We start from the raw sequence: 27837 nt of genomic DNA on the forward strand, positions 1-27837 counted from the left end.
TAAGATTATTGACTGATATATACAAAGTAGAATGTGTCATTGAGAAGCCTTTTAAATCACTGTGCTTTTTACTTGAATATTTTATTAAATGGGGTAACTGGAGTTGAAAAGGGCTTTTCATACTTTACTACGGAGCAAGAGTCACATGGACCAGATGTCTTAGAAAGTAATTGCACATTAAATAGTTAGATTTGGTGACTTCAAATATTTGTTCCTGTGCCTGTTTAAATGCTAAAAGACCTTCATGGCAGGTTTTGTTCAGTGTTTTTTCTTGTGTGTTCTTGACCCATAGCATAATTTTTAAAGGGATTGTGTCAGGTCATATTGAGAGTTTCCTTGTTCGCAAAATATTATTATTGTTCCTCTAATACTAAGTGTAGGCGTGAGGTTCTCCTTGCTGCTGTATAGAACTGAAATGTTTTGTTTCGCCTGATTTCTTGGCACAGTTCTAATGCATTTGCTTGTCTGGCAATATATAAATTTTTTAAATCTTAAAATGGTTCAGTAAAATACAAATGTGGAGATTTTTCTATTCTTGAAATGTTATACAAATGACTACCTAACAAATGTTTATATTTGGTCATTTGATTGTCTCTCCTTTTATCCATTCTCTCCTGTGTTGTTTATCCTTGTGTGTACATGCCTGTGTGTGTATTTCGTGCAACAAATGTATAACTTCATGGTAGATGTCTTGAATTCTTGAACCAAAGTTCTATTTCAGGATTTGTTTTGATTCCTGTAGTGCATTTTTGAAACCTTTCATTTCACTGAATGTTTTCTTGGAAGATTATGTAATATTTTTTAAAGAGCTTTATTTAAATAGTTCATTAATACTTCTGTCTGCATTCTCTCAAATAAATTGTACATAAAGTTCCAGTAGATGTTGGCATAGTATCTCTAAACCAATTTTGAAAGACAGCTTAGCATTACAAGAATATTTGGTGTGGAGGGAGAAGAGAAGAAAGCTAAGCTTCATGGAAATGGTGAATAAGTAAAGGAATAAGCATCAAGTTGCAGGGATTTTGAAGTAATCAGGAAGGATAATGACAGCATTAATTTAAACCGTGGTGTGTTACAGAAGTGGAGAGGGGGCTTTTTCTTTCTTTATGCTCTAGAAACTATTTTGCCTCTCCTAGTTTGAAAATTAAGTAGCAGGCAAAAATCGTATTTCTATAAACTGTCTGCGTTCCTGAGAATAAGAACAAAATGAGAACTTTTATGTTTCTGACAAAGTTGAGCCTGTTAGCTGTTGTGCACAACTTTGTGTAGAATATCCAAAACACTCTCTTTAAATACGTGCATGGTTAAGTTGTGAAAAATTGCTTATACTTAAGAACTTCTGGTATGAATAATTGAGATGAAATCCTGAAACTTTTGAGAATATTTTAAAGCCAGAATAGTTGACTTTTTTCTTAAGGTTTAGATACTTAAAGTTGAATATAATTATAAAATGTAGCTAAATGTTTATTGTTTTCTTCTACTTGGATTTGCAAAATGCATGGTTTTGCTGGCTATATCCACTCCCAGCTAGCTAGCAAGATATCTTGCTAATGAAATTTCAATTTTGTTTGAACTGACCCATTCATACCTGTTTTTCATCTGTCTTTGTCATGCCCTTTGGTTTAACTTGTTCTCCTTACACCCCAAATTTTTCCTCTCCTTTTTATTATAAACTCATGGCAGGGCCTGCTTGGTGAACTCATTCTGTTACAACAACAAATCCAGCAGCACGAAGAGGAAGCACGCAGAGCCGCTGGCCAATATAACATGGGCTCTTCCCAGCAGAAGCGAAAGGTGATGGCTTAAGGGTCAATATGTACTGTTTTCACACTAATCAAATAGTTCAGCCTTCAGCATTTGAGCTAGAAAAATCTAACTAATTAAATCATGGGCCCAAATAATTATTACAGCCCGTTTCACTACAGGTCTATAGTCCTGTTTCAGTTTAACCAAGTTGCACTTAAAGCATGGTGTTAAAAGCCGAACAAGTACTTTGTGTCACTTTGAAATTGTATGTTCTCTGCCTCTATAAAAACTGTTATTTAAAGTTCATACATTAAAAAGGCACTTAAGGAAAGTATGTGAATAAATGTCAAGCCTGTTTTCTCTACTGTTGCTTGCTTACTGTAGCTCTGTCTTGTAAGAGTATAGCTATTTACAGGCAATATATCTCTGGGAACATTTTTTCCTGATTTTTATTGTTACCAATCTGAAAATGACAGCAGCTCTTTAGAAACAATTTTGCACAGAAAATTAAATACTGCTTTTAATAGCAGTCTCTACTATGTATTCATCAAAGGTATTCCTTTGTCTGTTTTCCCTCTTAAAGCACAGTTTATCCTGATAGGCTGTGGTTGTTGAACATCTGCACATCACTTTACTTACTTAATTTAAGCTCCGATCATTTTATTCATTATTATATGGCTGAGATGAATTGGAAATGCTTCCTAAATTGGGATATTTTAGTTGTCTAGTCTGTTACAACCCATAATTCTTAATCACATTGCGTTGTTGGCTGCTTCTGTGTCCTCAAAAAATCTTTCTGATTACTCATATTTTTCAACAGCTTTGGAATTGAGCACTGGATACAGAACTTAATCTTCTGTACATCTGAAGATAACTCCCACAGAAAGAGGAACACAGTAAATGTGAATTAAACTTTTAGACATAGTTTCATAGCGGCAATTGTCATGCTTTTTAGTCTGTCAACAGAGTAAATTACTTTGTTCTCTGAAACTAAAGTAGTATTTTAAATATTTTACTTTCTTGCCATATTATTTTTTATGGTTTAGAGTTACAACCTAAACTGTTAATCTTCCTTTAATTTAAAAAAAAAATGGTGAAAGGCAATTTTTCCTCACATTTCATTTTTCAAATTTATTTAGTTAATATTCTCTCTGGATTTAAAATAAGACTGATGTATTCTGTCCTCAGTTATGAATTTAGGCATTGTGTAACAGAATACCACGGAAATGCAATTATTTGAGATTATTTTATCTCAAAAGGTGTCCTACAAATGTCCTCGCATTCATTCCCTTCCAGGTGTGTATTTTAGTAGAAGTATGAAGATGTCTTCAGAGGCCTAAATATTCTCTTATTTGTTCAGTTTTCTTTTTTTAGTAAAGAGAACTCCTTCGTCCTCTGTTAGATTGTATACAGTTTATTGAGATAGTTGAAGTATGGGATAGTAGCTTGAAGTTTATAATGAAGTATATGAAGATGTAAAAATTACTGGAAAGGCAATACAATATTTGATATATAAAAATGTATCAGCCTAAAAAACATAATCAGGAAAAAAATGAACTTGATATTACCTTTGCTTCTGATTGAAATTCTACCTCGTCAGTTCTTTCTTGCAACTAATTCTACAATTCCCAAGCTGTGAAATAGCTGTAAGGGCTATCTTTGTAAATGTTATCCTGACCTCCAAGGCAGGTAGTCTGTGTTTTCTGAGTGTTGAAAGTCTTAACTGCCCTTGCATATAAAAAGTTTTAATTTAGCATTCAAATGTGTTGTTTGGCCTATATGCCTAATGACAAGGAATGTGTCTTGTTTGTCACACTAATTTTTTTGCTTGAAACAAATTGAAAGAGATGGTAAACTATTTTCTTTAGTATCTTGATATGAGGATATAACTTAAAGATTCCAGTCATTGATCCAAATTCGCCTTTGGAAGAAGAAATTGTTCCTGTGATTGAAATAAGTCATCGCATGCCCTTTTGACAGGGCATAAGCTAACTTTGTTTATTTTTTAACTCAGTTGGCTTGCTTGCCTGTCTAGAGAACATGATCATTTCCTTTCTATTGGAAGTTCTGTTGCCCAATTTACTTGTACATTTTCCATTTTAATTTAACTACTCAGTATTAAATCTACTTCAGTTGTAAATTGAATAATAGTAAGAACTGTCTCACAAGCAGGAGAGGTTACTAAAAACAAAAATATAATTGTTTCCTGTTGATGCTTTTTTGTCAGCCTTTTGATAAATATTTAGCAGTATAATTGATTAGTCTTGCATAGCTGCACTGTGTCTAGCTGCTCCTTATATGCATTTTGTTTGGGCCTTGATATTTTCATTTATATTACTGGAAATCATTGTAGTTCTTCTGTAGACGATCAATTTAGAATTATTTATAGTCTGGTTAGAGAATATACAAAACCAATAACTGGTTTCAAAGGTACTGAATTTTCAGGGGCACATGCTTATTTTATACAATGTGTGGCAAAGGTTGCTGGAAAGCAACTGCTGTGCAAAATGAGTAACTCTATAAGGAGCTTCTGGTAGTCTTAGCAAGCACGTATCTGCATCTTTGCATGCAGGAGGCCTTAACTAAAAATGACCCTACAATTTTCTTTTCTCATAACTCTCTATGGTGGCAATGGGGAAAGAAGAAGGCATCTTAATGTACAAAGCATGCTGAATTAGATTAAACAAATATTGATGTGCCTATATAGAGATATTTTAATAGTTGATTTTTTTTTTTATTTTTTATGAGTAGAAATCACGGATTAGTCATATGTGAGTAGGTTGTTACGATAGTTTTAGCTTTTATTGGCAACTTAAAAATTGTTAGCAATATTATGAATTACACGTCCAAAATACTGTATGTACTAACTGCAGCTAAACGTTCAAAGCACACGTGAACCAAATGCCAAAGCACATACATCATTCTGGAGCGGTTTGCTATTTTTGACATAACTTACCTAATTGTCCTTGTTAATCATCGAGTGCTAGATAATTCTTTGCTTCAGATCTTGCAACTTGTAGCTCTGTGTGGTATTTTTGCTTACTGTGTTTAACATAAGTATACTGTACATAAAAGACTGTTCTCCTGCGGCTCGAGGTGATCTGTGTATCAGTAAGTACACATCAAGGCCCCAGAAGTACTTTCGGGAACAGTTTGCGTAAGAGCAGAGAGCAGGAAAATGTTAACTGCTTTGAAAATCCGTACCACGTGGAAACACTTTGTTTTCCTTTTCTTTATTTTCTTGCTTCCCTGACTCCACACCATTCTCTTTGCCCTTCTATTTTTATTTTCCCCTTATGTCTCCGAGGTGTTTCAAGTGTGTGTATATGTAAATGTTTATTTGCATATACCAGCCTGTGGCTGCACACATCAAGTTTTCTGTGTGCTAAACTAACACTGTTTCTGATGCACTTTTGCTATTACTGAACTAATTAACAGAAATGAAAAGGAAGTCAATTTGCAGCACTTCCTCTTTGCTGTTGATGAATAAGAAAATAATTGGATATAGATGGAAGTGTCAGCTTGGATTGCTTTCTATAAAGTGCAGGCACAATCCTGTATATTACAGGTTTAATAGCTAATTAATATCAATCACTATGACTAACTGTGGATTTTTTTCTTGTTTAATCTGTGACAACTGGTGTGAAATTATAGTAACTAAATTGATTTGTATCTAAATGACCGCTGTCCTCTGCATGTTAGATAATATGCTCTTTCTGATAGGAACCTAATTTGAATTGTAAATGTCACATGAACTTTATTACATGACCTTTATTTAAATCTTGAAGCTTTTACTTATGTCATTCTTTCAGTAATTGTTTAGATTATAATTTTTTTCTAAATTTAATAATTCATCAGTCAACCATTAGATTTTGTTGTTTGTAGATATTTACATCATATGAATTTGTATTGCACCATTTACGCTTTTGTCTTGCTTTTGTGTTATTAAAAAGGGATTGTTTTGAACAACTGTTCATTACATCTTGATGAACCTATTTTAAGAATATTTGACTAAAAATGGCTCTAATTGCCTCATCTTATTACAGTTATGGCTTGAACTTCAAAATGTTTTGTATTATATACTAATTTTTCTAGTTTTTAATGTAACTTAAATTCTAAAATAACCCTTCAAGACTGTCCTGACCTAACTACAGTTTATGAAGTTGTGCATGCATGTTTAGGATTATCATTCTGGAAAACAACTATGAAATAAGAATCCCCTTGAAGCTTCAGAAATAGTGAATACTCACCTGAAAGTAGTTTCTGTAGCAAGCAGGTGTTTTAGTGATTGTATCCTATTAAGATCATGCTAATTCAGGAGATGAACATACGAGATCCTGAGAGTTTGACCACTAAAATTACATTTAGGGCAGTGACCAGAAAACTCCGAGCACCATATAGAGTTTTCCTTTCTCTAAGTCTACTTTCCTAGTATTAAGTCTTGAAGGGTTAATTTTTGCATTTGCATGTACTGGACTTTAGACATTTTTTGATGTGAACGTCCTGTTGCAGATGGAACTTTCCGCATTAAATCTCAAATGTCAATTGAAGAATTTTACTTGCTTTAAAATGCATGTAAAGTCAATTTTCTTATGTGGAATGAAGCTTTCAGTTTGTGATTTGGTTACTTGCAGTGGATAAACTAAACAATGTGTTAGTAGCCATGATTATTTTTCTTTGTAGGTTTCTGACAAAGAGAAGATTGATCAACTTCAGGAAGAACTTCTGCGCACTCAGGTACCTTTTCTGAGTTACTGATGTCTTAAGTAGAGATTTATGTGCAGCAGACTCAGATTTACTAGACAAAAGCACACCTGAAATATAAGATATTTGGGAAAAATGAAGTGCTTTTTTCAGTCTTTGAGTTTATCAATACAGAGTTGACTGTGTGGGCACAGACCGAAGGTCAGTCTAGTCTGTTCTTTCTCGGACAGTGACTGACAGAATGCAAGAGGGGAGTGCAAGAATAGGGCAAATGTGTAATTGTACTTTCCCAAAATAGCTTCCTTGCCTTCAATGCTGTATATTCCTGAAATGTAAAGTTAGCCCAAGAGTGTTACGTAAATGCAATGGTGATATTCCAGTTTTAACTTCTTATGCATGCTAACTTTACTCCTAACTTTCTACAGTTCTCTTTTATAACATCAGTGCTACTAAATACATCTGTGATGTCTTGTATGTTTAAATGGCACATTTGCTGCAGAGAGGAAATTAGTTTACTTATTAAGGAGTTACATTTTAATCCCTTAATGTAGGAAATGTCACTTCTAGTAAAGTAAAGAAGTTTTTTAAGTGCATTTGCTGACCAAATATCAGAGGTCCAAGAGGAAAAATAGACATCATATGGGATATGTGGGGTGAGACATTCAGATTATAGTACAGTGACATTCAGGAGAACCAAAGTATCTTTTTTGTTTTCTTCGGTCAAGAAAAATAGTTGCAGTTACAATGCTAGAGTTGTATGTAAGCCATGCAGTGTTCATCAAAATCTGTTTTGTGAAGCAATAAGCAGTTCTTTCAGTTAAAGCAGTTTCTATGACTGGACTGTTTGGTACAAAAATTGCTATGGGCAGATTAAAAGCTTTTTCTCTGCCCTCTCTTTGAGATTTAAAAGAACAGTTAATCCCTTTAAGAAACTGAAGAGGATGGTGCTGTTCAGAGTGATGTCCTTCTAAAAAAAAATCAAAAGTGAAAATTTGAACAATAATGACAGCTATTGATAGAATTTCTTAATATACGTTTCTAAAAAACATTGCTTTACAAAACCCAAGCCACTTTCAATTTCTGAATATCTTCCATCCAGTTCAGTTGTTGTAATTTAATATGGTTTGAGAGAAGATGTGCTTTTGCAAGTGAAACCCTGTTTTCAGTATTTCCTCTGTTACTTCTGTTACAGAAAAGCCTGCTTCATTAGCTGGCAGAAAAGGAGAACCGCAGAGATCAGCTTTAGGATCACTGCTTTTCAAACTGGCCTTTTAAAAAGTGCATGGCCTAACTTCAGAGGATCTGAGAATTCAGTAACAGACATTTAGAAAGCCCATTTTTTAATATGAATTTCTGTATGTAGTGAATGCATACATGTTACTTTGTTCCCCTTACATAAAACACTACGTGACAAGGTTAAAATAGTAATAAATTTAATATCTTCTATCAAGGATGCAATTATATAGGAGCATTCATTATTTAAGAACAAAGTCACAAAAATAAAACCATTTTCACATTCTCTGAAATCTGGTCTTGCATTCAGTACCTAATTTAAGAATTCCCTGCATCAGCGCAACTGAGGAGCATTTCCAGCCCTTCTGGGGGGTAGCTTTCATAGTATGGGGAATACAATGTGCAGCTGCACATCTGGTTAGAAAGTAATATTTCATCCCTTAGGCAGTCCTTACCGAGCAGGAACCCTGATTCCTCAGCTATATTGACTTACACTTCTTGTTTAGACAGCAACATATTTTCCTCCTAGGTGTGTTGCCTTACAACAAACTTACAAGGGTTTCAGATATTATACCTTAATGGGGCTTTTCAGTGCAAATGTGGTATAAGGTGGGACCCCTTCCTGTCTCATTAATTGACTTGCTCTTCACCAAATCTCATTCCAACAAAGTTTTAGTCTCCTTAATTTGCAAAGCAGAACTAATTATTTTTAAGCTAGACTTTTTTCCAGGGTTGATACGTATTAGTCATTACTTTGGTTTGCTTGTTTACTTTTCTTAAGTTAATGTGCAATTAATCTTTTGTTGTATCTATAGGCTTCTAAATTGATGGGCTCTTTGGCTCAGCCAAATTATTTTGATATGGGGGTTTGTAACCGCTTTATATATTTGCTAGTTTTGAAAGCATTTATTATTTACCTTTTTTTAATAACAGCTTGAAATTTGATTTGTTCTTAAAAGTACACTCAGGCCAAATACATTTCCATGAAAACAGTTTTCAGAGTAAGTATCAAAACACCATATTCATATCTCATCTTCAGAGGACTATCATAATCTAAACAGGACTGACCTGGTACAGTTGTTTCTTGAACTGAGGTTGTATGCTAGAGAAGGGGTCTAAACTAGGCTTGCAAATTCACATTTTAGCCCTATGATCTTTTTATTGAACAGCCAGTTCCCACTGACGCCAGTTTCTCTCTGACAGCGTATGTGTAGCTCCTTCAAAAATTATGCTTGTTTAAGATGCTTAAAGATTGATTTATGTATCCCCAAGTTTGAACATTGTGGTCGTATTAAAATTGTTGAAGCAAAGATACGTTGCTGAAAAGAAAATTCTAACAGTCTTCTCTTGATGGCCATGTATTTTAATAAACTGTAATGATTACAGAGGTTTCTATATTTTTGAAAGACTTGCCTGAAGGATAATATATTTTTCATAGGTAAAACTTTGCTCATGTGGGTGTACTATTGCTGTAATTTCAAGAGTATATTTGTACCACTGTTTTGTAGCTCAAATACCAAAGAATGCTTGAGCGATTAGAGAAGGAGAACAAAGAATTAAGAAAATTGGTACTGCAAAGAGATGACAAGGGCATTCATCAGAGGAAGTTAAAGGTACTTATGTGTTACAAATTTGCATAGAAATATAATTATGCCATATTTTCTATGATGCTATTCTAAATTATATTTGTTAATTCATATATGAACTTTCAACATTTGTTATAAGGATACCTATGCTAATTTTTTGACATGTTAAGGCTTTTATATGTTTTTTTTTAACTGTATGACTTCTGAAAATGGCTTCAGTTGAAGAGCACAAAGGGGTTATGAGGTCTAACTAAATAACTTACCTAAGTAAGTGGGAAATGTGGATTGGGTTTTTTGATGTATCTTCACTGTATCTGCTAATAAATATGCTTCCAACTCTTCTTACACACAGTCTGATACTTTTGTGCTTTGTCATGGGTCTTACTGAGTTTGGTAGGAATATAGCTACAGGGTCAGGAAACATCTTTTAACAGCCCTGTATAAATCCACAGAGATTGAACTAAGTATGCTTTTGCCTGCCAACATCCTGAGCGTTCTAAAAACAGACATTTTCTGCCCCACTCTTTGTCACTTGCTGACCAGTATGGATCTTCCTCTTTCCTCTGGGAACTGGAAGATGAGGAGTTCTTATTTTTACAGAATGAGGTTGATAGCTCTATACCCTTCTTAATGCTCACTGTTCATCAAGCTGAAAACGTAAGTCTAGATGTTTAACAGAAGAAACTTTATTCAGCTTCTTAACTTGGAAACTGTGAAGTCTGAGCGCTGTTGTTCTCTTATGCTGTAGGTAAGAGCTCTCATTTTGCTCTTTCAGCAAGATGCAGATGTAGTATTTTCATTCACAGAAGGCAAGGGATGACTTTACTTGGTATTGTACTTCATAAAACAGATCTGTGCTGTGGTATAGACAGTTCAGGTTTCAAACCATCAGGAGAGAATAAACACATTTTTCCAGATAAGTTTTTACAGAATATACAGATGAAGTAGTTTGAAACCCAGTCTTTGTTCTGTTAATTGTCTGTGTTTTCTCTCTGTTCTTTTTTTTGTAGAAATCCTTGATTGATATGTATTCTGAAGTACTTGACATCCTGTCTGATTATGATGCCAGTTATAACACTCAAGATCACCTACCTCGAGTAAGTAGATAAAGAATTCAAGGCTTTTTACTGAAACATCAGTCTTATAATTGAATATATTTAATATTAAATAATTAATATTTAACTATATTCCAGAATAATCCAGAGCTAGTGCTAGGCTATTTTCTTGTAACTGCAGGGGTTTTGCTTAAGACATGTTCTCCATTTTAAATGCAACAAGAGAATTTTGAGAATAACCGATGTAACTATGTTAAGTCTGCCTTGGCTCATAGATAAAACCCTATCTAGATCCAGATATTGCTGCTGCGCTCAGCCTTTCATTCTAAATGGTTTCAGTGAGGGCACCCCAGCCTCCTCAGCAGTGTAAAATGACTTGTTTCCCAGTGCGTGCCAGCAGAGCTGAGAAGGTAAGGTGCCCTGGCTAACTCCCCGCAGCAGTGCTGCTGTTGGATGGGGAGAGTGTGAGAAGGCACTGGTGAGGCCAGACCTCGAATACTGTGTTCAGTTTTGGGCCCCTCACTCCAAGAAGGACATTGAGATGCTGGAGCGTGTCCAAAGGAGGGCAGCGAGGCTGATGAAGGGTCTAGAGCACAAGTCTGATGAGGGGCAGCTGAGGGAGCTGGGTTTTTTTAGTCTGGAGAAGAGGAGGCTGAGGGGAGACCATATTGCTCTCTACAACTACCTGAAAGGAGGTTGTAGCAAGGTGGGAGCTGGTCTCTTCTCCCAGGTAGCAAGCAACAGGATGAGAGGAAATAGGCTCAAGTTGTGCCAGGGGAGATTTAGATTAGATATTAGGAAAAATGTCTTCACGGAGGGAGTGGTTAGGCATTGGAACAGACTGCCCAGGGAAGTGCTGCAATCACAGTCCCTGGAAGTATTCAAAAAACGTGTGGATGTGGTGGTTAGGGACATGGTTTAGAGGTGGGCCTGGCAGTTAGGTTAATGGTTGGACTTGATGATCTCAGAGGTCCTTTCCAACCTTAACGATTCTATGATGCAGAGGGGTTTGGCCAGCCTGACTGCTGGTGTAGGGGAGAGCCAGGAACGCTTCCTGCTTGCACAACCACCTGTAGCACCGGTGGCTTCTGTAGGGGTCCGGTAAGATGGGGAAGTGACAGCAACTACATCAGAATTCAGCCTTCTCCAGGCAGAAGCAGCATCTGCCAGATGAGTAGTCTTCAGTGTTGCGCCTGCTGAAAGGATTTTGTACAAGGAGAGAAGAACTGCCTGCCACGAGAACAGCAAGCCCTTCCTCTCTGCCTTGGGTGGCCTGGCAGGTTAGGCCCATGGGGTGCTTTGTGGACGGTGCTGTCTTAAGCACAAGTCACTTTTTTTGCACGACTGAAAGTTAGCATTTATTCAAGGATCCCATATTTAAACCAATGCATTTATTGTCAAACATGATACAGCCAGTGTTGACACAAATTAACATCTTTTTAGTCAACTTTTGTCTAAACTTCCAAAATGTCCTGCTGAAAGCCAATGGCTGTTTTAACTTTCACTTAAGGTGGTGGTGGTTGGAGATCAAAGTGCAGGAAAAACCAGTGTGTTAGAAATGATCGCCCAAGCCCGCATATTCCCTCGAGGGTCTGGGGAGATGATGACACGCTCCCCTGTTAAGGTAAGAAACATCGTAATCTCTGAATCTCATGTTGTTCCCCCTCTGATTATGCCATTAATTGAAGTATATGTGAACATTCATTTATAAAATGTCTTCTAAGTAACTGAGTTGTTGCAGTCAATGACAAAACTTCTGCAGGCCTATATGTGATCCATATATACTATCAGAGTAGTAGTAGTTCCTACTATAAGTAGTCCTGTGCTAAATAAGCATTACATATAGTTGTATTTCTGCAGTGGGAAGTATACATACGCTATGTACTTGTCATGTTTCTCTGTGTTAGATTTACCATACTTTCTCATATAAGGCTTTTACCTTTAGGTAACTCTCAGTGAAGGTCCCCACCATGTGGCTTTATTCAAAGACAGCTCTCGGGAGTTTGATCTGACCAAGGAAGAGGATGTAAGTATAAAGAAGTGACTGGAAGTTAATGTGACTTCTGTTAATTCTCTGAAAAATTTTGTGTCTTTGTGGGCTGTTAGCCCCTGTTTAATTAGAGTGAAATATGTTTAGTGGGGCAAGGCATTATATTAGTTATTAAATTATCTCTTAGTATGGTTTTTGGCTGGCACTGAAGTGGGTAAAATGTAGCAAGAGCTCTTGTGCCAAGACATTTTTTGGAGTATGCAGGGGTCTGCAGGTAATCTGTTACTTAGCGCCCCATTTACCAGACTTAGTTATTCAACATGCATTTGAGACACTATTTATAAACAGAGATCTTAATCCCTAAGTAAACTTTGTTACTTACGTTGGTGATTTTTCTTCTATCACAATTATAAGGAGTTTTATATTTGATATTTTGCTTTTCTCAAAACAGCTTGCAGCTTTGAGAAATGAAATAGAAATCAGAATGAGAAATAGTGTGAAGGAAGGGTGCACTGTTAGCACTGAGGTAAGACTTCTCAAATATTTGGTGGCAAATATCTGTACATATATATCTTTTGTAAGTATTCTTCACATAGGAGACTGTCGTGAATCCAGTTTGTATAACTTAATGTTTTGCACTATACAAAGTGTATTTGGACTGTTAAAATCGATTTTATATCACAATTACATGCACATGAAATTGGACTTCCTATTTAAAATTACAGGCTGCTGCTGATTTAAAGCACATGTGTGTGTAAATATGTGTTTATATAATTTTATATATGTGTGTTTGTGCATGTAATTTATATACAAAGTAGGTGTGTGTATATAAACCTTTAACTTCAATTTTACTTCACAGACCATCTCCTTAAGTGTGAAAGGTCCTGGTTTGCAGAGAATGGTATTGGTTGATTTACCTGGAGTCATTAGTGTAAGTATGCAATAAATTAAAAAAAAAAAAAAATTAAGACATGTAAGTGAGGTAGGGCTATTGGTGAGAACATTAGCTGTTATTTTTGGTTTTTACATCTTTCTGTTTTCTTCTTCCTTTAAATATATATCTCCATATACAAATTAAAGACTGTGACATCAGGTATGGCTCCAGATACGAAGGAAACTATCTTTAGCATCAGCAAGGCCTACATGCAGAATCCTAATGCCATCATCCTTTGTATTCAAGGTAATAAGAGTCTAGTTGATTATCCCACTGGCAGGATTTTTTGTTTTTTCATTCTGATTCTTATGTGACTCTGGGGACTCTCCCGATATATTTTTTTTTTTTTTTTTTTAATTTTATTTGTGGTAATTTGTATAGTGTGCAAAACAGCATGCTGTGGAGTATTTATTTATAAATTAAGGCACCTTTTGGTACCTGTGGCAAAAAGCAACTTTTTGATAAGAGGTTTTCTTATTGTTAAAGTAAAATTCAAATTTCTTCAAAAGTGTTTTTGGAGGCAACACACAATAACAGAGTCTAATGTTTTGAGCAAGCTGGTACTTGTTCAAAACTTATACAACTACAACAAACTAATTTTTTTATGATGCAAGTAACAAAGCAAATTTGCACCCTGTGTGCCCAAAAAATGAATATAGGTGTAATTTTCCTGTTTTTAAGTTGTAACATGAAACTTATTTGATGCCTACTATATCTTCAGTACTGTATGTTAGATTACATTATCCGTAAAATAAACTTTGTTGTTGTTTATTTTAGATGGATCAGTAGATGCAGAACGCAGTATCGTCACAGACTTAGTCAGCCAAATGGATCCCCAAGGAAAAAGGACAATTTTTGTGTTAACTAAAGTTGATCTTGCTGAGAAAAACGTGGCTAGCCCAAGCAGGGTGAGTTGGAACTATTTTTCTCATGCTGTGATGGCTAAAGTCACATGTGGCAAAATACTTGAGATGCTTTCAGAAATAGTGGATCTCACCTACCTGTTCTAGATGTTTTTGAGGGCTTATTTCTATATTCAGTATGATTTTTTGGGGTGGTTGTTGTTTTAATCTCTCACAGGCTTTGCTTTTAGCGATCAGCTACATGACTTCAGGCACAGTTTGGCTGCAGCTTGATATAATACTGGTTCCTTTCATGCAGGTGACCTGAGCAAGTTCCATTTCCTGAGAAGGCTTTAGGATATTCTGGGATAGGCTTTTTCACTTTATATTGGGTTTTGCTATGTTATGCCTTATTTGGTTTAAGCCTTTATGTATTTTTTTTTTCTTTTAAATATCAGAGAGTCCTATGACAAACTGCTTCTTATGGTAGTCTATGCATAGATACAACTAGATCTGGCTTTAAAACTGTGCTGAAGGAAAGAAAGTCTCTGTGCAAAGTTAACCATGTTTTTTTTAATCCTTTATTTTCACAGATCCAGCAAATAATTGAAGGCAAACTCTTCCCAATGAAAGCTTTGGGTTATTTTGCAGTTGTTACTGGAAAAGGTAAAGGGAGCTCTGGCTCTGCTTATTTTCTCCTTGATAGCAGAGAAAACTGTCTAAATGGAACTGTTGCAGCACTCTCTTCTTTCTCCAGGAAACAGCAGTGAAAGCATTGAATCTATTAAAGAATATGAAGAGGAATTTTTTCAAAATTCAAAGCTGTTGAAGTATGTTGCTATTTATTCCTTTTACTAAAATGAGCCTGTGCTGGTAAATGGTAACATCAGTTTTTTCTTGTTGAACTTAAAAAAAGGATTGCAGTGGGGAAACACTATTTGAGATTTAATCTGCTTAAATTAAGTATCTTCCCAAGGTGACCAAGTTAGCCTGGTTTCCTAATGCTTGCTGTAAGTCAATGGAGAAAGACAGGTACCTTCAGGTAGCGATTGATTCCACTGCAGTTCTGAGCATCTCTTCAGAGGTTTCTGTATCTCTCCATTGGCTCTAGAAGAACTAAGTTCCCAGCCTATGTCTAGGCACTTGATACAGCTGGCAGGAGTGAATCCAGCCCAAATATGAGTTGTAGTGCCTCTAAATATCAGTCATCTTGGTGTGACAACAATGTTGTATTCAAAGGGTTAGCTTATGTGTTCTGCTGAAAGTTCATTCAGCAGAGTTTTGATTTCACAGGCTTATATTTCTCAGGAAAGTATGCTGCACAGTCTTTGGGACTGCAGTACCTGCACTGCAACCTTTAAAATAAAAATCTATTTGTGGTGGGGTTTTTTTGGCTTGGTTTTTATTTTTCCCCTTGCTTTCATGATTATCTGCATTGAATATTTTGGAGGAAGAGACGGGAATTTGGGTTAGGTGCACATTGACATGTTATTCTCTGCTATAAAAAGCAAAGCTTTTATTCTTGTGAGGAGAAAATGGGGGCCAGAAAGCATGGGCATGCATAGAAGAATTTCCTCTAGCTCTCTTTCTTTACAGGACATGTATGCTGAAGGCACACCAGGTAACAACAAAGAACTTAAGTCTTGCTGTATCAGATTGCTTTTGGAAAATGGTGAGAGAGTCTGTGGAGCAGCAAGCAGATGCTTTTAAAGGTAAACATATTTTCAAAAACAAAGTGAAATAGCAACTTGCTGTTAAACAGTTAGTTCTTCCACATATGTAATAACACTGTTTTGCCAGCATGATTGGGCAATGGTGTTTTTCATGTTTTATATGATCACAGTTTCTCATGAATTGGTAATTGCCCTGGTTAATCTTTACAAAAACACATAAAATAATAATTCATGGTATGAAGGACCCACTTGCTCTGAAAGCCAAAGGAGTAAATAAGTATGAAGGCAAAAATTCAGGTTTTTTATGGGCAAAACACAATTCTTCCATTGGATTCAGATGTTGTTTAAAATGGCTTCCTAGATAAAGATACCATCGGATCAACTAGGGCAGGACTGGCTTGTACAGAGCTGGAAACTGAATAGCTCTCTTTCCACTATGTTTTTTCAATGCATGAATCCTGCAATTTGCATATATAATATCTAAGTATGAACAGCAAAAAAGTTGCTCATTTGCAGAGAGGCCCTTAAAGTTCTTGGAGGGTTTGTCATAAGCAAGATTCGTGGCAATTTTAGGAGCTGCTAAACTTTTAAAATAGTCATGAAGTGCATATAGACAATTAAAAAAATTAATTTTTCTGATTTTTGCAGCCACACGTTTCAATCTTGAGACTGAATGGAAGAACAATTACCCCCGGTTGCGTGAGCTTGACAGGGTAAATTAGACTACAGCTTTAATTTGTGTGCTACAAAGTGTTGAAGATGGATTAAAATTTATGCCATTTAATCTCATTTGTAAAAGTTTCTTAAAGTTAACATAAAGTACTGACATTTTAAAATGTGAGGACAGTGTAAGTTATTCTAGGGAACGGAAATACTGAGCTCTCTGTTTTATGAAATAGCATGCTTCAAAACTGTGATACTTCAATACTTAACAAGTCCTTCACTCTTCTAGTATGCAGTTAACTGGTTTAACTTGCCCCCAGGAACAGGTCAGTGTTTTTGTGATCATGACAGAACTGGCAAAGAGAAGTTACATTCCCTGGTCTTTCAGACAGACAGAGTAACAAAACAATTGTGATCCCATTCTCTAATTCTTTTATAAGATCCTGAATATTCAAATGCCATGCCTGGCCAGAGGCATGCAAGAGATGGGTGGGAAGATGTATGGTAAACCAGGGTAGCTTATGACAAGCACATACGTTGTCCAGAACGTGACCAGAAGGTATCATTTTAGGCTTAAGGGCCGTAAGAAAAAGGGTTTGGTTTTTTTGTGTGGAAACATGATCAAACTATACTTAAAATCTTATTATTTCATATTTTTCCTTTTGCATAGAATGAACTGTTTGAAAAAGCAAAGAATGAGATTCTTGATGAAGTCATAAGTTTGACTCAGGTCACACCAAAGCACTGGTACAGTAATTTTTTTTTTTTTTAATTAACTGGCAGAAGTTTACCTTTAAAATATAAAGAGCATTAGTAAACAAAATTCTCAAATATAAATAAGGAACTGTTTTTCTTAGGACAATGTATTATGTCCTTTTGTTCCTGTGGAAGTAGTCTATGTTTGTTTATTATTCTGAATCAGCAAATACTTGTATAATCCCTCAACAAAAATTATATGATGTAAGTTTCTGTTTTGTTCTGGTTTTATACAGTATAATGAACAATAGATGTTCCTCAAAAATGAAAAGGAACAGTCATAATAAAGATGTTTTCAGATATTCATTTGAAGTATGAATCAGTAATTCCTCTTAACTTGATGTTTGGGGATTATCATTGTGCATATCAAAATAATAAATATGACCTTGGAAAAAAAGGAAGTTTTGTGTATCTGTGAATTGGAGATTTGGAAGCTTTAAAGATTATGTAATTTGTGGCTGTAAAAAGGGCTGATCTGGATGTTTGAGAATTTCATCCTACATGTGAATCTCCTTGGTAGCGTCAACCAAGTAGCACCGTACTGCGCTGCCCTACTTCTTTGTAAGGCAGACATAGGTGTGAGAGAAGGAGCTTAGTCTAAGTATTTTAGCAGTGTAGCATCACTGCAGAGTAAAGCCGCTGTAGATGCAGGCTGAGAGGAGAATAGCCAATGTAAAGTGTTGTAGGCAGTGTATTAGTCTGAAGTTACGTTCTAGTCCAAATGTAATGCAGGTTTGCCATTTTGGTGTTTGCTGCTGTTTGTTGAATAGATGCTGAAGTACCCTGGCCCATGTGTAGTATGCTTAGTTTTATGTTGTGGATTAGGTGGGTGCATAACATGAATGTTTCTGTGCATTTCTTTTGAAAGTTAAAATGTAGTGGTGATTCTAGTTGTGTAACACTTAATGAGCTATAAAACTGAAAAGCTTAGTCATGAAAAAATGCTTCTCTTGGCCATTATATGCAGCGTAAAAACAACAGTGCATTTGATGAATGCAAATGTTTCTATCCTGTTAAAATTTCCATTCCTTCCAATTGAGTTTGATTGAATTAAGCAGAGCAAAAGTGTATTTTTATTGACACATCAGTAAAGAAGGAATGAGATTGCGTTTGTTCTTAATCAAAGGACTGCCATTCTCCTACAGTGCATTTGTAAGTGATAAAATCCATAACAGACGGTTTCCAGCACACCATGTAAGTGAAATTAATTTGCCATATCCCCAGTTCTTTTAATGGTGATCAAGAATGATCAAGAATTGGTCTTTGTTTAAACGCTATCCAAATCATCGTATTTTGAACAAAGCTTTTTAAGGAAAATGTTTTTTACTGGTGGCAGTATTAATTTTTATTTATAGTGAATTCTTTCTACATTTTAAATGCTTGAGTTCCTTTTAATTTTGTATAAATACCTTTACTACCCTAAATATGCCAAAGATCTGTTCCAACAGTAGAAAAATTAGTGGCTTTGATCCCCATTTATACTGATATGTCAGAAGGACAGCTTCAAAATTTTCAGATCTCAAAGAAGGATGCTTTAAACACAAAAGAGAAATTTTCAATTATGCCATTTTTGAAACAGATAAAGTTTCATGGAGAAGTGATATTTATGGGAAGTTTGTCAGTCTTTGTCCCCAGATGGCTTAGTTAGAGTAGGGGCATTACCAGGGATGAGGCTTGTGTCCTGAACTTCAGCCTGTTTGGAAGAAAAGGGCTTCAGTGAATCAGATAGTCTTGTGCCACCAAAAAAAAGCAGTTTTTATTCTTCAGCTCTTAGCTCACAGCATTCTACCAAGTCTGGCATTCATATGACCTGTTGGTAAGCTGATTTAGCATGCTGAGCTAGCATAAAATTAACCTGCAAGAAACCCACAACCCTTACTGGAGACTGTGGCAGGAGCAGAAGGCGCGTGACTGCCTCTGTGGGTACTGGCTACACGTTAGACTGGCTCAGCTGAGTTGTCTCGCTGCAGCTGCAAGGTTTCCTGAGTAAGTTTATTGTCATTTAAAAAGGTTAAAGTTAGATTGTTTCCATTGTTACTTCTTGAACCGCATCATAAATAGGAAAGTGGTGCTTAGTTTTCTAGTGGTGTGAGGCACGTTTATAAATGAATGTCCATATACATTTTGGTAAAAGGTTGGACTTTTTGACTTGCTTCTTTGTTTATTAAATCTGGGAACAATCAATGAAAATCCCAGATGGAAAACTACAGCGTGTTCCAACAAACAAATCAGAATACTACAGAAACAAAACCCACATGCTTTTTTGGGAGTGTGGACTTTTTAGTCAAATCATTTCAATGCTTTCCAGTCTGCCCCCTTGTCATTCCCCCACCTGCTATGCATATGTACACACTGCATGGTTATATTGGTATAATTAAAGGCTGCAAGGAACTGTTGTGCAGTACAGCGGCAGCCATAAGAGTCGTAGAGGACAACTTCTGAAGCTGTCTTGCTGTTGTTGTCTTGCATTGTGTATTTGTGTCCTTAGTTCCAAGCGGATTTTGGTTGAAGTTGTGTCCTGATGTTAAGGAGTATTTCCTGTGTTCTGTAGTCATGTTTTCTCAGTATTTCTAATGAATTGAATGCATACTTGTTAGACATTTTTGTATTGGAAGCCATCATGTGTGTTATAACTTTCTATTTTAGGGAGGAGATTCTTCAGAAAACTTTATGGGAGAGGGTATCTACTCATGTGATTGAGAATATCTACCTTCCAGCAGCACAGACTATGAACTCAGGGACATTTAACACCACTGTGGACATCAAACTGAAGCAGTGGACTGACAAGCAACTGCCTAATAAAGCAGTAGAGGTGAGAATTTAGTTATTTAAAAAAATTTAAAAAAAAAAAAAAAAAACCAAAAAACACGTGCAAAGCCTGTTGAAATGAAAGCATAGCTCCAGAGAAGTAAGGTGGTAGTTTGAAGGCATGACTACAGTTCTGAGGTGTAAGCTGGCTAGAAGAAAAGGCTACCAAGATCCTGATGTTGAGAAGCATGTACAGCAGGAACATTGTATTTTGCTCTTCTGGTGAATTTTCCCTATTAAAGACCAAAAAAACCCGTCCTTTTAAAAGGTTAAACAAACCCTTCAAGCTAGGTATATTCATATTTAATAGATTTATGCATGTTTAACGGAATTCCACTTGCTACAACATAGCAAAGCAAAATTTAGTGTTGACTTTATTAGTAATGGATAAGGCAGTAAAGGAAAAGTCAGTTACTTACTCTTATGCTTGTACGTTGTTTTCAGAAAGTATGCAAATTTTCATACTTGCAAGAATTGTCATAAATGTTCCTTTACCAGCTGGTGCATAGTATAATGGTCCATTTCAGTAGTTATTGTTTGCTAACTTTCTAGGTGGCATGGGAGACTTTGCAAGAAGAATTTTCCCGTTTCATGACAGAACAAAAAGGAAAAGAGCATGATGATATCTTTGATAAACTGAAACAAGCTGTCAAAGAAGAAAGTATTAAACGACATAAATGGAACGAGAGAGCGGAGGATAGCCTGGTACAATGTAGTGGGTTTTTTTGCATTGTTGACTAAGTGCTGTTGAAATCTTTTTACTAAAGTTGCATATTCAGTATTTTTGCATTCTTTTAATGTAATCATAAAATGATAGGGAGATGAGTCCATCTCTCCTCTTCTATATAATGTTTTAATTCAGTTTCTCAATTCATTTTATTATTACCTTGTGAGAATTGTTTAGCATCAGCTCATTTGTTCTTTTAAGTATAGCCACATAAAATAGCAGCATTTCGTTACCATCTTTACAGATTCTGTCATCTCAAGGGATTTCATATTGCTTGCTGTATTTTTTTACATTATTTATGCTAGGCTATAGAAGAGAGTCAAATTAAAGGCATAAGAAAATATGTTTGGCAGTGCTTTGAAAAGGTGCCTCTTGAATAAATCCTGTGTGCCCAATACATGCTGTTTTTATAGACATCAGAAAATGAAGAGAATGTCAGAAATCTTTTTTTTTTTTTTTTTTTTTTTTACTAAATCCTGAATAAATTATTTATTGTATGCTAAAACAATGTTCTGTATTGCAGCGAGTCATCCAGCACAATGCCTTAGAAGATCGGTCAATATCTGATAAACAGCAGTGGGATGCAGCTATTCATTTTATGGAAGAGACTCTCCAAAGTCGTCTCAAAGACAGTGAGTTGTGTGATGTATCCCACTCTTGTGTGCATTTTACTCTGGTCCAATTTCCAGATCTATTTCACTTCACTGCAGTGCAAGCTTTTCTATCAGCACAACTGAGACAGTGGTGACAGTTTAAGATGGTACCGATACTGATAGAAATGTTTAGCAAAATACAGCCTCAAAGGCTAGTGCTCTTGCTCTTGCAATGAGGCAACTGCAAGATAAGTAATAGAGATCCGTGGAGTCAAAAAATGGTATAGACACACAGGTAGAAGAATAGGGTAAATGCAGGGGAAGTAGTTGATCCATTTGTGGTTATCAGGCATAATTAATTTTGATGCGAGTTACAACAAGGTAAGATTTTTAAACACCTGACAATTTTAGAACTATGAATTTGGCTGGATATATATATTTTGAGTGACACTTAACATCATGTTTCCTTTTTTAGCTGAATCTGTTATTGAAGATATGGTGGGTCCAGACTGGAAAAAAAGGTGGTTATACTGGATAGGCCGCACCAAAGAACAGGTAAAAGAAAAAAAAAAAAACAAAACTAATTTGTAGTTCACTACCTTTAGAAAACTTTGATTATTACTCAGTACATTTTCAAAAATATGAACCCTCCTCAAGCTATTTAGATGATGGGGGAAAAAAAATACTTCAGAATTACTTTTACTATTCATTGTTTTAAATATTACATCACAGAGAATTCCATATACTTTCTTCATATTGCAGGTAAATAGTGGTTTATAAACTGTTTTCCATTCTTCAGCTGAATTACATCTTTACTATTATGTCATTGACCTGAATATTGAAGTTCTTCCAGTAGAAAGAAATTGATGAAAACAGGGTGGAAACTGGGCTATTCTCTTCTATACTTTCCAAGCATGCCTTTTAAGCAGAAGGTGCATGCTCCATTTGGATTTCATTAGTATGTGATCACTAGCATTCTAGTCACAGTTGCATCTTCTGATTGACCATTTTCATTATAACCTCTCTTCTTGTTTGCTCATAGCTTTTGGAAATTTCTTTTGAATTTAAATAGCACCTTCCATTCAATGCCCAGAGATGATGGGCTTTTTATGTTACTTTTTCTAGATATTTCTCAAACTGAATCATACTTTAAAGAAGTAAGTAGAATTCAAAAGAATACAGTAGAAAGTAATTGTTTCAGAGGAAGGAGTTTTACAGTCAACTGTGTGCAGCCAGGTATGGGAGAAAGGCAGTGACTTCAACCTATCTTACTTGAATTTAATGAACAGCAACTTAAAGGTATGAATCTGTGGAGAGTTCTTGCTAGCTGTTAGGCAAAAATTGCAGTTCTTATCAGTGTCACAGGTGATACGTGAATGTGAACCCTGCTAGCAGCTGTTCATGAAGGGGAAAGGAGGCTAACACCTATGATTTTTTTTTTTCCACCCTTCTCTTCCTCTTCTGCATTTCTGTGCATAATGAAAAGAAAAAAAAAAATATGACTGTATTTGAGACATCTTTGCACAAATATCCTTTTGAGTCACTTAAATGTAATAGTTAACAGTGTCAAAGGTATTTTCTGTTCTGGCTTATTAAGCAGGTAGACTTTATTGAGGAGGTGCTGATGATCTCTGACTCTATAATAATTAATTCTAACTAATCATTCTTATCCTAGAATATTCGTAATGAAACAAAAAATGAACTTGAGAAATTAATCAAATGCAATGAAGAACATGCAGCTTATCTGGCAAATGATGAAGTGACGACTGTGAGAAAGAATCTTGAAGCAAGAGGAATAACAGTGGACCCATGTCTGGTAAGACGCAGAATTGTAACAAAACATATGGAAGCCCCTTGTGAACATTTGAAAGTTCTTTCTAGATAGCGTACAAAAGACTCCATCTAAATACTGAATTTGTAATCCAGATGTTTCCAAATGAATTACTAAATGACTGCTTGCACGCAATTCACACACTTCTGTTGGCTGTCAGACAAACGCAGTACAACGCCTTGGAATCTGTCAGTTCAGACTGAAATCAGAATCTACTGAGCAGATTTTCTCGCCTGCATTATGACAAGGCTTGTTTAAAGTTATTGTTCAGATGTTATATAGTGGAATCAAGGCCTTTGTGAGCAAGATACGATAAAAACATATTGTGCATTCCTAAGCTTTCAGTGTGGTTGTCTGTGCAGTTTGTAGTTCATAGGTACATTGAAGAGCAGGAAATCTTGTAAAAACACTTGAAAAAAGGCAGGGTTTTTTTTTAGAGTGCACTGAGGGAATGTATTGTTCTTTTAAAATGTTCTGGAAAATCATTTATCTCATTGCAGTGTATGGCTCTTAACCATAATTAGACCTTTTATTTAATTAAATGTAAGATTTTAACTAAATGAGAATTCAAACATTAAAAAGTAATAGATGTAGATTTCCTTTAACAGTGATTTATTTTCTGCAGTAACTTTGGCTAGCTTTTCAACATTAATACATGTACTTATTCAAAGTAGAAGAGTTATTTAAATACCTGCTGTGCCTTTCCTATACAGCACTTACTTTTTGCACGACCTTTTTGTAAAGGTGGGAGTAGCAATCCACATCCTTTACATGAGGAGACTGAGTGCAAATTGAGTTTCCTTTCTAGCTAAGCAACTGATTTTCTTAATTTTATTTTTTTGAAGAGCCATATCTATATACATATTGAATTTTGAAGAACTGGAACATAAATAAGCCTAATCAAGGAAAGTTACAAATGTTTGTTTACATAAGACCTATTAAATATTTCTCTATGCTTTAATCTGGTTTAATTGATAATGGATGCCACTCAAAAATGTATTCTCAGTGTTAATGTGAAGATTGCATCATGCCAAGAGCAGAACAATTTGTCCTGTTTTGTAGTATATAATTTGAATGTATTTTGGCTGCAGACAATATTTTTAAGTGTTCAGTTATGTTACAAGCATGGAAGAGTGGATTTTTAGATTGACATTCATCTGTAATGTTTGCCAAATGTAACTAACACATTAATCATATACCAGTTACAGACAAATTGCTGAGAAATATTTAAACATATATTACGTGACAGCAATAGTGGAATTTGGAGTTATATTTTAAAATCAAATGTGATCATTAAACTATGCACGAGAGTGAGTGTATGTATTTATTTAGTCAAATTTAAGTACTGTTTTCCTAGATTAAAGACACATGGCACCAAATTTATAGAAGATATTTCCTGAAGACTGCTTTGAACCACTGCAATCTATGTCGAAGAGGCTTCTATTATTATCAGAGGCATTTTGTGGACTCGGAGGTAAATTGAAGAACAGATACACACTGGTGTCTTGCCTTAATATTTCCATCTCAGTTGAAAAAAAAAAAAATTCTACAAATACTTTAAACTAGCTTTTCTTTTATATCCTTTACTTTGAGATAGCTGGTGATCTTAGATATGTTTTACAGGAGGCTTGTAATTGATAAAATGCCATCCTGGTGGTAATTCTATAAAATGACCACTAGGTATCAGCCATGACCTAAACATCTGTTACTCACCAATATGTATTGAAAATGCACTTTTAAAAGTAGTATTGTACAGCTATTGAGATCTTGTTGGTATCCATTTCTCTCACTTTCCAATTGATTTTTATTTACCTCACTGATATGAAAAATTCAGAAAACATTAAGTAAGGGTTTTTCATGGGATAAGTATGGTAAATAAGTGTTTAGAGTTAATGCTTGGAACCACATGTGATCAACGGGGGGGGCTGAGGGGGGGGAAAACTATGGAGCTTATAAAGAGATCTTTTAAATGACTTCCCAGTTTTGTAAACCCAAGCTTGTGCAACAAATGACAGTATGCACAAAGTCACACAAAGAAAAGAATACACAGTTTTCTTACCATTGTATTTTAAATCAAAAAGAAATTAGTGGAAAGGTAGAGCTCCTCACTTTCTGTGGAGTTTTGTTTTTCTTTTAAATGAGAAAGAATGGTCCCTATGGAGCCAGAAATCTTTACTACTGCAGAAATACCTTTGCTTGTAAGAGATAAGAGAGGAGATGATAGAGGGGAGAGCTGCATCTCCATGACACTTAACCTGCTATTCCTGTTACTGTCTTTTTAAGGTGTCCTAATGTGAAGTTAGTGCTCCCTCCTGCCATCCTTGCAGGCGTAGAAACTGTCTCTTCTGTGGTTAACAAATATAGCCCTTGGCCCAACGCTGTCTTCAGAAGCATTTGTCAGGCAGGGAGTCACAATATAGAGTTTAGCTGTTGTCTTTCAGTGTGTTTGCTATGAACAAGTGTGGTGTTTCAATAAGCATTAGGTTATACTCACCAGCCTGCATATAGCGTGTGCAAATTGTTTTTCCATGATAGCCCTTGATACAGCTCTTTCTGTTGAAAATAGTAGATGTAAAGGGGATGCAGTGTATTAAATAAGGCTGACACTGTTCTTGAGAAGTATTTTTGGTGTGTTTCCTTGTTCCTTACAGTAGTTATTCTGTGGGAGTTTTGTGCAAGATCAGGATACGTATACATGAGTTTACAGTTGCTGCTAAAAGTGTCGAGAGATTCTTCTAAGTGTAGGATGTTCACTGGACATCAGAGGTCTGACACTACAACTTCCCTCGTTTCAGCTTGAATGTAATGATATTGTCCTCTTCTGGCGAATACAGAGAATGCTGGCAATTACAGCAAACACGCTGAGACAGCAGCTTACTAACACTGAAGGTAAGGCTCACAGTGACTTGAGGTGTTTGAAACAAAAAATTATTTAGAAATTTTCTAGTGTTCCTCTAGCTACGTGTTTCTTTTATGCTTAGCGTGGGTGGCTGATTTTTGTGTCCTGGTTAGGTAACTAAAAGATGTAAAGTAAATAGAAGTTGACATTCTATTTACGTTAAATGATTTAGTGTAAATAGAATGTCAAATAATTAAGACACTCTCCAGTGTAAAATATTTTCAGCTTATGTGATGCCAATTGTCAATATCTTTTTCCAAGCAGAAATAATTTCATTAAATAGTGACCATATTCTTTTTTCTCAGGTCAGTCTGGCTGTAGATTTTAATTTTAAAATGTTTCATATAAAAAAAAATAAATTCTAATGGGTTTTTTAAATCTGTTAATTAATTTAATTAATTAATTAAATTAATTTTTAAATCCATGTAATATCTAGACAAGCTTACACAACAGCAGCTTCCTCAAAAAGCATCATTTATGTAGCAATCTACTAGTGCCATGGTACAACTACTACTAACAATCTTTGATCTGTAAAATAGTTTTCAACCTGCTGCTTGAAGAAGGTGCAAGTAAAAGGTTTGAACCTTGTCATGTGATGCAAGTTACCCTCCATGGAGAAGAAATTGCCCCTAAATGTAGACAGCTAGGTCCTGTCTCTTCAAACCACCTACCTCATTGACAACTACTGGGCTGAAAATTAGGAAGTTTAATTAGGAGGTATTCCCTCTTAAGTATGAAGGGCAAGGATGAGTGTTAAGATGGACATAATACTGCTTTTAAAGAGCTTTTGACCTCTGTTAGCCTTGTGTATACAGCAACACCCCTCTGTGTGTCATCAATCCTTCAATACCATGCTCTGCTGTCATCATTAACTTCTTTTTCCATCTTTCACCTTTAATTGACTTGGCCTTGATTCATCTGATGAGGGTGATGTCGATAGTGAAAGTGTAACTGTTCAGAAGGAGGCAGCAAGGATGCTTACAATAAAAGTTTCTTGGACACCCAGTCTCAAAGAAGAAACTGCTGAATTTCATAGACAACAAAGCAGTCTACAGATATTTTTATCTCCTACTAAAAAAGTCATCCAACAATTTAATTCAGAGAGAAAATATCCTTTAAAATTTAAACATCTTTCTCAAAGAATTTCCTGTCTTAATGGCCCAAACAAGGGGTTTATGTGTTCAGAAGTTTGCCTTTTCTGCAACCAGATTAGTTAGTCTGATGACATACACTGTGGCTCCCACAGACCTTCCCAAAATTTTGCCCTTAGGTCATTACAGGTGCAAAAGTGTTACCACTTACTTTTTTTTTTTGGTTGTTTTGTTGTTTTGGTTTGGTTTGTTTTTTTTTTTTTTTACAGTAAGGCGCTTGGAGAAGAATGTAAAGGAAGTGCTTGAAGATTTTGCTGAGGACAATGAAAAAAAGGTGAAGCTCCTAACTGGCAAGAGGGTCCAGCTCGCAGAGGATCTCAGTAAGTACCTGTTCTATAGTGTTTTGGAACTAGCTTGAAATGAAGCAAATTCTGACCACTGACCTTGAGAACATTTAATGCAGTATGGGTTGTTCATGTGCTAGCATTTAATTAATATCACAAATAGAATTTTTCTCAAATACAGTCAGATCTCACTGATTCAAAGGTGCACATGGGTAGCATAGCGTGATAAAACAACATGATTTACACTAGATGTGAAATCAGTGAATAAATATATTGCATCAGTATACTGAAAAATGTACTTAGAGTAATATTTCGAAGGGAAGTTGTTGTTCTTCTAGTACAACATGGTTAATCCACACCTC

General features: G+C 35.6%; 1 protein-coding gene across 5 annotated transcripts in view; it reads left to right on the forward strand.

Annotated features, from left to right (window-relative positions):
• OPA1 (OPA1 mitochondrial dynamin like GTPase) overlaps positions 1-27837 on the forward strand; it is a 58764-nt gene that overhangs the window by 10921 nt on the left and 20006 nt on the right. For 2 of the 5 annotated variants that reach the window (XM_082319231.1, XM_082319232.1), the window contains 23 exons: positions 1684-1794; positions 6430-6483; positions 9192-9296; positions 10280-10366; positions 11835-11948; positions 12270-12350; positions 12766-12840; positions 13174-13245; positions 13395-13494; positions 14026-14156; positions 14684-14756; positions 14848-14920; positions 15687-15802; positions 16412-16476; positions 17097-17173; positions 19829-19994; positions 20543-20695; positions 21241-21349; positions 21786-21865; positions 22986-23126; positions 24499-24615; positions 25937-26030; positions 27401-27511. In XM_082319231.1, coding sequence (XP_082175357.1) covers positions 1684-1794; positions 6430-6483; positions 9192-9296; positions 10280-10366; positions 11835-11948; positions 12270-12350; positions 12766-12840; positions 13174-13245; positions 13395-13494; positions 14026-14156; positions 14684-14756; positions 14848-14920; positions 15687-15802; positions 16412-16476; positions 17097-17173; positions 19829-19994; positions 20543-20695; positions 21241-21349; positions 21786-21865; positions 22986-23126; positions 24499-24615; positions 25937-26030; positions 27401-27511 — 2305 coding nt within the window. Of the gene's footprint in view, positions 1-1683; positions 1795-6429; positions 6484-9191; positions 9297-10279; positions 10367-11834; positions 11949-12269; positions 12351-12765; positions 12841-13173; positions 13246-13394; positions 13495-14025; positions 14157-14683; positions 14757-14847; positions 14921-15686; positions 15803-16411; positions 16477-17096; positions 17174-19828; positions 19995-20542; positions 20696-21240; positions 21350-21785; positions 21866-22985; positions 23127-24498; positions 24616-25792; positions 25848-25936; positions 26031-27400; positions 27512-27837 lie in introns of those variants that run through there. The other 3 variants (XM_082319233.1, XM_082319234.1, XM_082319235.1) reach the window with 2 other exon arrangements.

This window comes from Platalea leucorodia, assembly GCF_965183815.1.
Source record: "Platalea leucorodia genome assembly, chromosome: 8".
Classification (NCBI taxonomy): Eukaryota; Metazoa; Chordata; class Aves; order Pelecaniformes; family Threskiornithidae; genus Platalea; species Platalea leucorodia.